The 12,468-nt window shown below is 49.0% G+C and overlaps 6 protein-coding genes across 6 annotated transcripts; all 6 read left to right on the forward strand.

Annotated features, from left to right (window-relative positions):
• Window position 1: 1 nt before the first annotated feature.
• PPTG_15173 (hypothetical protein) lies at window positions 2–1,280 on the forward strand. Its single transcript, XM_008912535.1, has one exon. The coding sequence runs from the start codon at window positions 66–68 to the stop codon at window positions 1,149–1,151; it is 1,086 nt and encodes a 361-aa protein (XP_008910783.1). The 5' UTR covers window positions 2–65; the 3' UTR covers window positions 1,152–1,280.
• Window positions 1,281–1,875: 595 nt separating this feature from the next.
• PPTG_15174 (hypothetical protein) lies at window positions 1,876–3,293 on the forward strand. The gene has a single exon (XM_008912536.1). The coding sequence runs from the start codon at window positions 2,016–2,018 to the stop codon at window positions 3,096–3,098; it is 1,083 nt and encodes a 360-aa protein (XP_008910784.1). The 5' UTR covers window positions 1,876–2,015; the 3' UTR covers window positions 3,099–3,293.
• Window positions 3,294–3,874: 581 nt separating this feature from the next.
• On the forward strand, window positions 3,875–5,208 carry PPTG_15175 (hypothetical protein; the record flags this gene model as incomplete). The annotated part of the gene is made up of 1 exon (XM_008912537.1): window positions 3,875–5,208. A coding segment is annotated over one exon (1,211 nt), but the record flags the coding sequence as incomplete, so codon positions are not given.
• A 578-nt stretch (window positions 5,209–5,786) lies between these two features.
• On the forward strand, window positions 5,787–7,026 carry PPTG_15176 (hypothetical protein; the record flags this gene model as incomplete). Its single annotated transcript, XM_008912538.1, has 2 exons — window positions 5,787–6,134; window positions 6,202–7,026. The coding sequence occupies 2 exons, from the start codon at window positions 5,787–5,789 to the stop codon at window positions 7,024–7,026; spliced, it is 1,173 nt and encodes a 390-aa protein (XP_008910786.1).
• A 1,516-nt stretch (window positions 7,027–8,542) lies between these two features.
• On the forward strand, window positions 8,543–9,619 carry PPTG_15177 (hypothetical protein; the record flags this gene model as incomplete). Its single annotated transcript, XM_008912539.1, has 1 exon — window positions 8,543–9,619. The coding sequence occupies one exon, from the start codon at window positions 8,543–8,545 to the stop codon at window positions 9,617–9,619; it is 1,077 nt and encodes a 358-aa protein (XP_008910787.1).
• A 2,116-nt stretch (window positions 9,620–11,735) lies between these two features.
• Window positions 11,736–12,050, forward strand: PPTG_15178 (hypothetical protein; the record flags this gene model as incomplete). The annotated part of the gene is made up of 1 exon (XM_008912540.1): window positions 11,736–12,050. One exon carries the CDS (start codon window positions 11,736–11,738, stop codon window positions 12,048–12,050), a length of 315 nt encoding a protein of 104 aa, XP_008910788.1.
• Window positions 12,051–12,468: the final 418 nt, after the last annotated feature.

Here is a 12,468-nt window from a genome sequence, read left to right on the forward strand (position 1 = left end):
ACTAAGCCGCAACCTGTCCTCACTTTCGAATTTGCCACCGGCGCAACACTATCAAGATAAAGACCATGAAGCTCTTCTCCACCGCATTCGCCGTGCTCGCACTCCTTGCTGCTGGTGCCAATGGATCGCCGATGATGCGTCAGGAGGCGGAAGCCGGTGGCCCGTGCAACCTCACTGGCACCTACAAGGCAGGTACCGACATCTCTTCCTGCAGTTCTGTCACTGTGGGGCCTCTGACTGTCCCTGCCGGAGTCACGTTGGACTTGAGTCGGACCAAGAATGGCGCTACCATCACCTTCACAGGCACCACTACCTTCGGTACTGCTAAGTGGGATGGTCCGCTGGTGCGTGTGAGCGGCAACTCTCTAACCGTTCAAGGCTCCGGTACGCTCGATGGCCAGGGCTCTTGGTACTGGAAGCAAGGCACTTCCATCACACGCCCTGTATTCTTCAAGCTTCAGAACGTCGTTGGTTCCACAGTGTCGGGCTTCACGCTGAAGAACTCGCCGTTCCGCACGTTCAGCATCGTCACCAGCCGGGATACGACTATCTCTGGTCTTACGCTCGACTCCAGCTCCGGTAATGGCATTGCCAAGAACACGGACGGCTTTGGGTTAACCAAGAACGACCACGTTACCATTTCGGGCAACAAGATCTTCAACCAGGATGACTGTTTGGCCATGCAGTCGAGCACCAACACGTTCTTCCGGAACAATTACTGCAGTGGCAGCCACGGTATCTCCATTGGATCCCTAGGTGGTAATGCTGTGGACCAGTCGACGACGGTCACGGGTCTTACTGTTGAGGGCAACACTATCGTTAACAGTGACAACGGTCTTCGTATCAAGACTGTGATTGGATTAAAGGGATTGGTTTCCAACGTCAAGTACATCAACAACAAGCTCGAGAACGTGGAGAACGCTATTGCCATCCACTCGGACTACAGTCGATCCAAGGGAGCCTACTCTGGTGCACCTACTAGTCTGGTTACCATCACGGACATCACCGTTGACGGACTTACTGGCTCAGCCCAGAACATCTATGACATCGTGGTGAACCCCAAGGTGGTGTCGAACTGGAAGTTCTCAGGTATCAGTGTATCTGGTGCAAAGGGTGTCTGCAAGGGCCAGCCGAGTGGCATCACCTGCTAGATGAAACCGTACCAGTTCCAAGCAGGGGTCATTGGTCTGTAGCAGAATGAGCGGCAGATGCTCGAGAGTAGCGTAAAGCAGCAACTTTTTTTTTTTAAAACAATTTAACGCGCCACAATGTTGCTTCCATTTGAATCTGTACAGGCAAGGCCTGGCTGGTGTCCAGTGCTCCTATTTAGCGACGTGCTTTCAACAATTTCGAATAACCACAGCAGATCGCACCGGTAATCCGACCACACGAACGTGATCCTGTAGCGATTAAACGACTAATGTAAGAACGGCACATAGCAGTGTGGTGCTTGGTAACGACGCACAGGTTAGTAGAAGGACAGGTATAACAACCCCCTTCAATCTACCAACGTTATAGCCCCATTGTTCTTGCATGAAGCTTGTTAGAACGTTGTAGCTTTTGCTGCGAGGAAGCTACACCATTCAGAATTTCGAGACTCCACTTCGAGCGAACAACTTGCTGTTTCAGCAGAACCAGTTGTTGCTGATGAAAGTTGAAGACTGGCCATACGTGCGAACGAGATGTACTGGTTCACCACCTCACGTAGGCGGACCTTGATTTGCGCGCTCGTGGGCGGCTACAGTTTGTAGCCAAACGACTTAACGGAATTCACATTAACTTCGACCATCAGCATGCGTGCCCCTGCGTATGGCCGCAATCGTGCAATTTGGCACGACTCGTTGAACGAAGTCCAACGGCACATCCCGTTTCGGTGCCAGGTGCTGTTCTCAAAAGCCTGACTCACCAAGGTTTACTGCCCTAGAAAACCAGGGTCGCGTGTATTCCTCAGCTTCTCTGTCATCGAGTTCATTCTACTATTTCCATCGGATCAACACAGTCACCCCCAGCTCACGATGAAGCTCTTCACGTCAACTCTCGCCCTTGCACTCCTCTCTGTCTGTGCTTCTGGTTCGCCCATGATCCGCCAAGAGGCCGAGGCCGGTGACCCGTGCAACCTCACTGGCACGTACCAGCCTGGCACCGACATCTCGTCGTGCAGTACCATCACAGTCGGAACTCTCACTGTTCCTGCTGGAGTCACGCTAGACCTGAGCAAGGCTAAGAACGGAGCCACCATCAACATCGCCGGCACCGTTACCTTCGGTACTCAGAAATGGGCTGGCCCTCTCCTGTCTATCAGTGGCAACTCCCTTACAGTCAAGGGCTCCGGAACACTGGATGGTCAGGGAGACTGGTACTGGAAACAGGGCGAGTCGATCACCCGTCCCGTCTTCGTGAAGCTGCAAAACGTTGTTGGCTCGAACATTTCGGGCTTCACGGTAAAGAATTCGCCTTTCCGCACGTTCAGCATTGTCACGTGCCAGCAGACAACGCTGAGTGGACTGACGCTCGACTCGAGTGCTGGAAATGGCCGTGCTCAAAATACGGACGGCTTCGACATGACCAAGAACGACCACGTCACTATCACCGGCAACAAGATCTACAACCAAGACGACTGTCTCGCTATGCAGTCCAGTACCAACACGATCTTCAGCAACAACCTTTGCAGCGGAAGTCACGGTATCTCGGTCGGTTCCATTGGCGGCAACGCAGTTGACGAGACCACGACTGTATCCGGTCTTACCGTTCAGGGTAACACCATTCAGAACAGTGACAATGGTCTTCGTATCAAGGCAATCATTGGTATGAAGGGCTTGGTCACGAACGTCAAGTACATCAACAACAAGCTCGAGAACGTGGAGAACGCCATCGCGATCCACTCGGACTACAGCAGATCCGCTGGTGCCTACACGGGAGCGCCTACCAGTCTGGTGACGATTTCGGACATTACGGTCGACGGTCTCACGGGTTCGGCGGACCAGATATATGACATTGTCGTGAACCCGAGCGCGGTGTCGGGGTGGACGTTTAAGGGTATCACCGTGTCGGGTGCGAAGGGCACTTGTAAGGGCCAGCCGAATGGTATCACTTGTTAAACAAATTGCCATTGGCATCGGCAAGTCATACCTCTAAGTATGGCCAATGAAAAGTGGTATCATCTCATCTGACCTATAGAAATATCTTTATTCTTTTCCGAGGCGATGCATCTACCCAATCTTACTGAAACGAGTCGAGACACACTAGATTCGTTTAGCAACGATGAGTCAGGGAAATAGATTTGAGTGAGCTACTTCATATCGCGTGCGTGCGATCACATTTTGTTGCTATGACAGTATTTCTGGAGAAGTCCTTCCAGCAAATAAAGCACAGCTCAAGCGCTTGGGGCTAGGAAACACGGAAGCACCAGGTGAAGGAGGTCTGAGAGTGGAATGGGGCAGCACATTTCATTTAAACACTACATGTGCTACGTACGCGTGTTATGTACTATTTCATTCCAACACTACATACATGTAGTACACAACACCCGTACATGTACTGTACTGAGTAGAATGAGTTTTCGTTTTTTTTATTTTTTAAGCATGTGATCGTCGACGCTTAATCTACTTTTGCTATTTTGCGGTTCTATCGTCTTTTATCTGGGCCCCGCTTACATCATTCACGGTCTCGGTACACCAGCACGGCTGCATCCGGGGTAGTGATCGTCTACATTCCATTTCTAAAAAAAAGGTGCAATTTCAATTTAACGCTTCTTAAATTAAAAGAAACGTTAATTTGAATCGTTTTCTTAAATGTAAATAAGCTCGTATTTTTTAACGCTATATTTATTGAGTAAAAACAATATTTAATGTGCCACACACCATAGTCCAGTGCACTATGTTACCGCGCCTACGAAATCTACGCCCCTTGCTGTTCCTGTTGGTCTTCCTCGTTGCGGTGCCGCTTCTCATGTATAACTTCGTTATCTTCGATTACCAGCGCGCACTGTCCTCGGAGCGTCATTTTAGGGCCGCTCTGCCGCCCGCCGACTCGTGTCTAGGCATCGACAGTCAGGAATTCTTACGACCTGATACTCTCCGCACGCTACAGATACGCTGCGGGGTACAAAATGCGTCCAAACCACCTAAAATTACGAGGGGGTTGCGTCTCGTACACTTCATTAACGTGGCGCTGGACGCTATCCCGATCTGGGACGGCGAGCTCGAGACGGACAGGGAACAGTTCACGTACTTACAGTTTGCAGCGCTGCAGTCCGTCCGACGCGTCCTCCGACCCGACACGATGATGATGCACTACTTGGAGACTCCGCGCGGTGTCTGGTACACGCAATGCCAGCGTCACTTGGGGCTACACAAGGTTCTACCCCCTGTATCCTTCGACGCCATGCACAAGGCTGGACCTCCGTACTTGAATAGACAGGAGAGGCGACATATTGTCGAAGTATTACTCATGCTGCGTGCACTCAAGAAACACGGCGGCGTGGCTTTCAGTGACTTCAACACATTCCTATTGAGAGGGATCGGCGTGGACATACAGGACGAGATCGTAGTGACTAGTCAGGCGAGAGGGAAGGAAGCGTTTATTATGGGACTGCATTTGATGCAGGCACCACCAGGACACCCATTTATCGAGTATTTAGAGCAGAAAATGATCGAAATGGTGGAACAGAACGACCCAAAGCTCCACCAGATGACGCTAGGCGAAGCAGTGGGACAAATTGTGGTCGAGAAATATCTGGAAGAGCATCAGGCCGATGGCAACAAGACGAAACCTTCGACCATCATGGACGGCGTCGCAGTAGCCTCTTCCAATTTATTTGAGTTCGACGCGCTGCACGATTTGCTGACGGAGAAAGTAACGTCGTCACTTGCTGGTAAGCTTCGAGACGTGGCCGGTTTCCACGTAGACAAATACGATTTCTTAGAGAAGACAGCAGATACAACAGAGTTGAGAGAGATCGCGCGATTACAGGAGGACCTTACGTTAGCAGGCGAATGGCAGAGTCTAGATACGCTTCTTGGCGCGGTGGTGAGACTGGCAGTGACTGCCAACACGACTGCTGAGCTGGAGCCGCTTTTCACATAATTAAACGATTCAAAAAGTACTAGTGGATTGGGTAGATAATATTCACTGACTGAGGAAGCGAATTTGGTACACCAGTAATTACTTGGTTGACATCGCTACAGCTCAACTGGATTTGAAAAGCTTGAATCTAAAACTCGTTGATGTCTTTTGCTGTACTGACCTCAACTGGTCTACAAAATGTAGACGAAAGCACAGCTTGGTCCATACGTTGCCAGCTGCTGCTGGTGAAATCTCTGATTCATTTGCGCTCATGCGAACGAGCGATAAATGTACCACTTGCTCCGGCTCAGATCGGAGTGATTGTTTTTGATAGTCGCGTGCTTCGGCAGCCGAAGTTGCTTTAGAGTGATCGTTCGGAGGCTACATCAACTACCAAGCACCACACTCCCAAAGATTTGGTAATTAGAACGCACGAGCTGGAGTCGGTGTGCAAGCAACGTTGAATAAGTAGATGTTTTTTGTACCTTGGTGCCAGGCGTCCGCTTGTGATGATCGGGACGCCAACCTACGAGACGCTGACTCCTCAAGTGCCGGGCAGATCGCGGTCAACACAATTGTTGAAGTATCCTGCTGTCTGTGGAGTCCACAGTGTGGACGTGAACGCTGAATGGTCTCGGATAACAGCTTGGTGCGTGATATGCTGCTTGATAGGCAAGGAGTCAGCGTGATGCAGTGTAGTCAAAGGCTAGTGCACTTCACCCATGGTTGTGCGTGTCCTCCTCGGTCCCAAAGCCATTCCACAATTTGCTCTGCACCAATCTAGCAACAACCACCCAGTCTACCATGAAGCTTCTCACCGCAGCTTTGCTGCCGGCGCACTGATGCTTGCAGCTGTCAGCAGTACCCCCACGATCCGCCAGGAGGCCGAGGAAGCTGAGTCAAGTAGCTGTACTCTGTCGGGAACCTACACGAGCGGTACCGATGTGTCTTCATGCAGTACAGTCTCCATCAAGTCGTTAACGGTGCCCGCGGGTGTTACACTCGACCTGAGCGACCTAAAATCCGGCGCCAACGTAGTCTTCTCCGGCACCACCACCTTTGGCACGAAGGTAAGCTCATTTGTATAATACTGATGCCAATATATCTACTAACTTGCTATCCTGCACATACAAACAGAAATGGTCTGGACCCCTTGTCCTCCTGACAGGTACCAAGCTGTCTGTAAGTGGCTCTGGCACTCTGGACGGCCAGGGTGCCTGGTACTGGAAACAGGGCACGTCTATCACACGCCCCGTGTTCTTCAGGATGAGCAAGGTCATCTCATCCACTGTCAAGGGCTTCATGATCAAGAATTCGCCGTACCGTACTTTCAGTATCTTGAGCTCCCAATCGACCACCATCAGTGGGTTAACTCTTGACTCCAGCGACGGTGATGACCTCGCTAAGAACACAGATGGCTTCGACTTGAGCAAGAACACTGACATCACCATTACTGGCTGTAAAATCTACAACCAGGACGACTGTCTTGCCATGCAGTCAAGCACCAATACTGTCTTCAGTTCCAACACGTGCAGCGGTGGCCACGGTATCTCGATCGGCTCTATTGGTGGTTCTTCCATCAGTTCATCGGACACTGTATCGGGTCTGACGGTGAAGAACAACAAGATCGTCGACAGTGTTAACGGTATCCGGATCAAGACAATTATCGACTTAACCGGTAAGGTGACCGACGTTACCTACACGGGCAACACGCTGTCGAACGTTGAGAACGCGATCGTGATCCATGGCGACTACAGCAAGTCAAAGGGAGGTTACACTGGCACGGCCAGTAGTAAGGTCTACATCACGGACATCACAATTGACGGTCTCACGGGTTCGGCCGACCAGATCTACGATATTCTGGTTAATTCCAAGTATGTGTCTGGTTGGACGTTTTCCGGTATTGACGTCTCGGGCTCCACGGGCAGCTGCAGTGGCGAACCGAGCAGCGTCAACTGCTAAGTGTTTGAGATTTTCTCTTCTTGGTAGATTTTCTTGTGAAGTTTAATACCGTGTTCAGTAGAATAGCGGCAACGTCAGCTACTGGACCATATATGTCAGTCATAAACAACATATAAACATTGTTGCTACGAGTTGCCGACGTGAGTTAAATAGATCGAGCTTTTGTGTCCAGTTCCCAGTATGTTTAAGCTCAAGACACCAAACATGTAGCCTTGCTGTCACGTCAGTGCATGTAGGCTAGGTACGGCTACGGCATGTATACATCAACGAAACATACCCCAATTTGCATCTACCAACACCATGTCTATCCAGGCAATGCTCTACATGTACAGACCGTCGTCGTGGTGTCGTATACAACGAAGATGAGCTGATAAAGTCGTTGCCGAGGTGGTGATTCACATTTCGCCATGTATGTGTTTATGGATCACTTCTGTTCAAACGATTAGCGAGATGTATATCACCCCCACACATTTAAACGACGTAGAATTTCACGATGTCGGCGCTCTTCAATATTGATATAGCGATGACGTGATCATCATTAAGTAAATGTAGTCGATTCCTCAAGCGTCGAATCCTGAAGTGTAATGGTGCACCTTTAGATACAAGTAACCCAACCTTCGCGGCTGGAAGACCGTGTATTCCATAAACGTCCATGCCGACTGCATCTCCAGGCGGTTGCCCAAGATGGCCAAGGCATTCTTCGCAGCGTTGACCAAGGTCCAGATGGATAGACCGACTCATGCGTAGGGTTCCCCGCTCCAAACACATCTTGAGCAATGGTATACCACATGTGTCCACTTGCCCGTCAGACACCGTTACAGCGGAGTGCGGCCACCCGAAGCTTCAACAGTATTCGCAAACAAATTCTTACACACCCACCGTTCGATTCAAACCAGCATTCCTGATGCTTTCGAGCCCAACACCAAAGTCTATCCCGAAATTTCACGAGCCTACGAAAGCCTCCTGGCGGTTGCATTTCGTAGAGCTCCATCAATTGGCTGAATTGAATGAATTTATTCGGAAAACCGCTCGATACATGTATCGCCGAAGAATGACCACCTTGACGACGCAAGCAAAGACCGGGTTCAATGCTACCACCGTATGAGCCTGCATGTTCATTGACAACTTGATTAGAGCGTGATTGCATCGGCCACCAACGCAGAAAGGTCCAATTCTGTGGAGCGGAAGGGCGAAATCGAACTCATTTTCGACGTGCGTTGGTGTCGTGTGGTATTGAGCAGGTATGACAAAGAAGACCATGCCCAACCGATCGTAGATCCCACCAGTTGGTCAACGTCACTAGGTTAACTATCGATTATCATAATTATCTCATTAAGATCATGCTAACGCTGCGAGTCAACCAGATATCGACGCGATTACTCGCTGCGAGCAAACCTCTACCGATGCTGTAGATTCACCTCGTCCGCGCGCTCGCCCTTCTCGCCTGCCATTCCTAATCTCATTCCGGAATTTACTCTTATCAGCACAGTCTTCTCTCTCTATTCCAGCCTCAACGATGAAAGTCCTCGCCCTCACTATCCTCGCGCTAGTCGCTTCTTCTGATGCGTCATCGATGATTCGTCAAGTGAATGAGTCATCTAGCAGCTGCACACTCTCGGGCACCTACACTAGCGGGACGGACGTGTCCTCATGTAGCAAGATCACCATTGGCTCGCTCACTGTCCCGGCTGGAGTCACATTGGACCTAAGCGATGTCGCGGACGGCGCCACCATCGAATTCACCGGTACTACAACGTTCGAGACGTCCACATGGGAGGGACCGCTTATCCTGCTAACGGGTACGGACCTGACTGTTGGTGGAACTGGTACTCTTGATGGCCAGGGAGACTGGTACTGGGAACAGGGTACATCCATCGATCGCCCCGTCTTCTTCCGCATAAGCAAGGTCATCTCGTCCACGGTGTCCGACTTCACTATCAAGAACTCGCCATATCGCACTTTCAGTATCCTCAGTTGTGAGTCTACAAAGATAAGTGGCTTAACACTGGACTCTAGTGACGGTGACAATGTAGCTAAGAACACCGACGGCTTCGATCTGAGCAAGAACACCGGCGTGACGATATCTGGCAACACCATTTACAACCAGGACGACTGTCTCGCAATGCAGTCGAGCACGAATACTATCTTTTCTAGTAACACATGCAGTGGCGGCCACGGTATCTCCATTGGTTCTATTGGAGGTTCATCAGTGAGTTCGTCTGATACTGTGTCAGGTCTGACGGTGAAAAATAACAAAATCGTCAACAGCGTCAACGGCATTCGCATTAAGACTATCATCGACGACTACGGCGAGGTCACGGACGTCACGTACATGGACAACACATTGTCGAACGTTGAGAACGCAATCGTGATTCATGGAGACTACAGTAAGTCGGAGGGAGGCTACACCGGCTCCGCTACCAGTAAGGTGACGATCACAGATATCACCATTGACGGTCTCACGGGCTCAGCTGACCAGGTGTACGATATCCTGGTTGACTCGGACGTGGTGTCGGGCTGGACATTCTCGGGCATCGACGTTTCAGGTGGCACGGGAAGCTGCAACGGTGAACCTAGTGGCATTAGCTGCTAAGTCCTGTTGACGGTGCAGAGAGCATACTTAGCACGTGACGTCGCTAAGTCGACCACTGTGCGAGCCTGTCCTGGATGCCTTCACCGCAATGGCGAGGTCGACACAATATCTAACGGTTGTTTTTACATTTTAAGGATACTGATCTCGAGACCCCTTATCGTAGAGGTTGCTGTAGTGGCGTCATTGTTAACCTTTCAACATCTTGACTTTGTTTGATGTTGGAATTATTCTATGAGCTCGGCGTAGGCCATCTATGGTCGCGTCGTCGTGTGAGGTAGAGTCGAGAAGCCCTGATGGTGATATTGCAGCCAGGGTAGGTATGTGTTGAACATTTGTTAATGATTTTTTGGTTTCCGGATGGCGACTGTGATGCCAATGTCGTCTCCCCGATCTTATCGACTGAGGACGAGGATAGGTGGGCCAGCGTTATATTAGGTCCGACAGCTCATTCGCAAAATTGCATCGTTTCGCTAACCCGCCTCGGCCACATCCTACTAATGGGCTGCCAGGAGCCAATAAACAAGTAGTGTCCCCATACCAAAGTTGCATTCATGGAAAGGTGATTCTGTAAAAAAAAAAAAATCTCGGATTAAACTTTCTGACCCAAATATCATCTCTTGCAAGAGGTGCTGATGTCGCGCTGCTGGGTGCTTACAATCTTACGCTACGCGTGGCAATCAGCTTCTACCGGGATTTACACTGGCAACCATAGACTTCCATTCTGGCCCCTTTGGACGGGGATGTCTTCATTAGACCAAGAACCCAAAGCCTCGAGACTGCCACTTTCTCGGGACACATCTTCATTAATAAATGAATTGCATTTTGCTTGGTCTCTCAGTCTGCGTAATCTTCTACTCTATGCAGCACATCTTGTGATCATTTATTACGTGTAGTAGTTCGTGTAGGCAAAAACGTACGATATTCCTGAAAATGGTCAAGAATAGTGAACTCTGGACATGAGTGAGGAAGAGACCATGAATTCTTGTGTGCGAAAGTCCAACCACTAGTTCTCGTCAATATATACGGACTGCTACCAGTAGAATTTCCAGTACATACATATAATCGTAAACAATAAAAACAATATACTTCTGCTGACTTGAAGATTGATAGCTTTCAAGTTGTCTCTTAATTTTGTTTTGACGATCTAAGTTGGGACTTTATGCTCGATGATCTCGGGCACTTAATTCTAAATGAAACAATTTTACCACGATAGGCCGCACTAGTGTTACCGGTTAATTGTGAACTTAGGAATCGCTGTGCTTTTTTGTGATGGAATTGGCACGGCTGTTGGCATCTAGAGACGCTCAATCTGCCTATTAACAGGAACGACGGGATGCAGTGAAGATGCTATTAGATCAATTAATGAAACTATACGGTACCTCCGAGCTTACTAAGTAACGTGCATGACTAGGTTACTAGGTTTGCTTTTTAGAATGCGGTTCGGTGTTTAGCCTGTGGAGCTTTTAGACTAATAAATAACAGGTATACAAATTTTAAAGTCTTCATCAGTCCTGAGCGAATAACGTATCCTTTAGCACGAAACCCGCTTTCTTCTGGAACAAGGAATTACTGGAAGAAAAAGAGGGGGCGTGAGCTACAATTTTGTGCAAGCGAGCTCGTTGTAACGGCAATCTCGCGTTGTCGATGAAATCTTCAACCTCAAAAAAAAAAAAAAAAAAAAAATAATAGCAGTTCCGCCGGTGACATCATGTAGATGTGCGTTTACGATATACATGTTTTACGTGTGTGCGATTAGGTGGGTACCGATTACGCAGCTCGCCCGAAAAATATTCAACTTAACACAGTAACTGGTGGCGGACTGCAATGTAGTGGGCCATCCCTTTTACAATTCATAAGCTCAACCATAATAACGATCGATACCGATGACCGGTTAATTATGACCGTTCACATGTATTAATAGCAGTACATTTATGTCACAATCGTAAGATACATTTGAGATTGAATTTGTTGCGGTTTAGACGGCTATAAACCAATAGGAGTATGCACATGTATCTCGTACATGCTCCTCCTCGCAACCATCGCGCCTAGAATTGCTCCTCACTTTTCAATTCGCCGTCCAGCACCGATTCACCACCTCCAACTTCTCAAGAACGCAATGCGTCAGGCCATTATAGTGTTTGTCGCTGCAGCTACTCTCATTGTCAGTTGTGACGCTGCGATGCTGGGATCTCCTGATTCAAAGCAATCGATAGATGCTGCTTCTGCGAAGACCACGCGATTTCTTCGGGGTGTTGACACGGAGGATGATAGCGACGGTCTGGGTTTCATAAAGGAGGAGAGGGCTGGAACCCAACTACAATTCGTTGACGACCTGCTGGCCAAGTTGGCGATTAACGAAGCAGTGGCGCTGAAGAACCTGAACAGGTTTGATGATGACCTCATGAAAAAACTTCGAAAGAACCGGAGTTGAAAAAAAAAAAGATTCGATCATGGAGAGAGAATGATCTGGACCCAACGGCCGTGGCGAATTTATTGAAGGAGTTTCCTTTGCTGCCAAGGAAACACTCCACGGAGTGGAACGCGTGGAAGATTTATGCGGCGCAGTATCTGAGGCTTTCACAGGGACTATCGTAAGAAATCGGTGAGTAACCCGTATTGAAGAGATCAGTTGAAGTTGGATCGATTCTATCATTTGCGCCAGCATAACTCCGATGCAATAGTGATTTCAAGAATAATTCAACTATGTTAGGCGATTCTTCAATTTTGCAATATGATACGTGATTTTTACACTCCGGCGAACTACCCCAAGGGTGGGCAGATAAGCATCTGTCATTTTCGCCTTGCATTATAAATGTCTTTTTAGGAAAGGACTTTTATAGTTGGAGCAC

The sequence above is a fragment of the Phytophthora parasitica genome (genome assembly GCF_000247585.1).
Source record: "Phytophthora parasitica INRA-310 unplaced genomic scaffold supercont2.48, whole genome shotgun sequence".
NCBI lineage: Eukaryota > Oomycota > Peronosporomycetes > Peronosporales > Peronosporaceae > Phytophthora > Phytophthora nicotianae.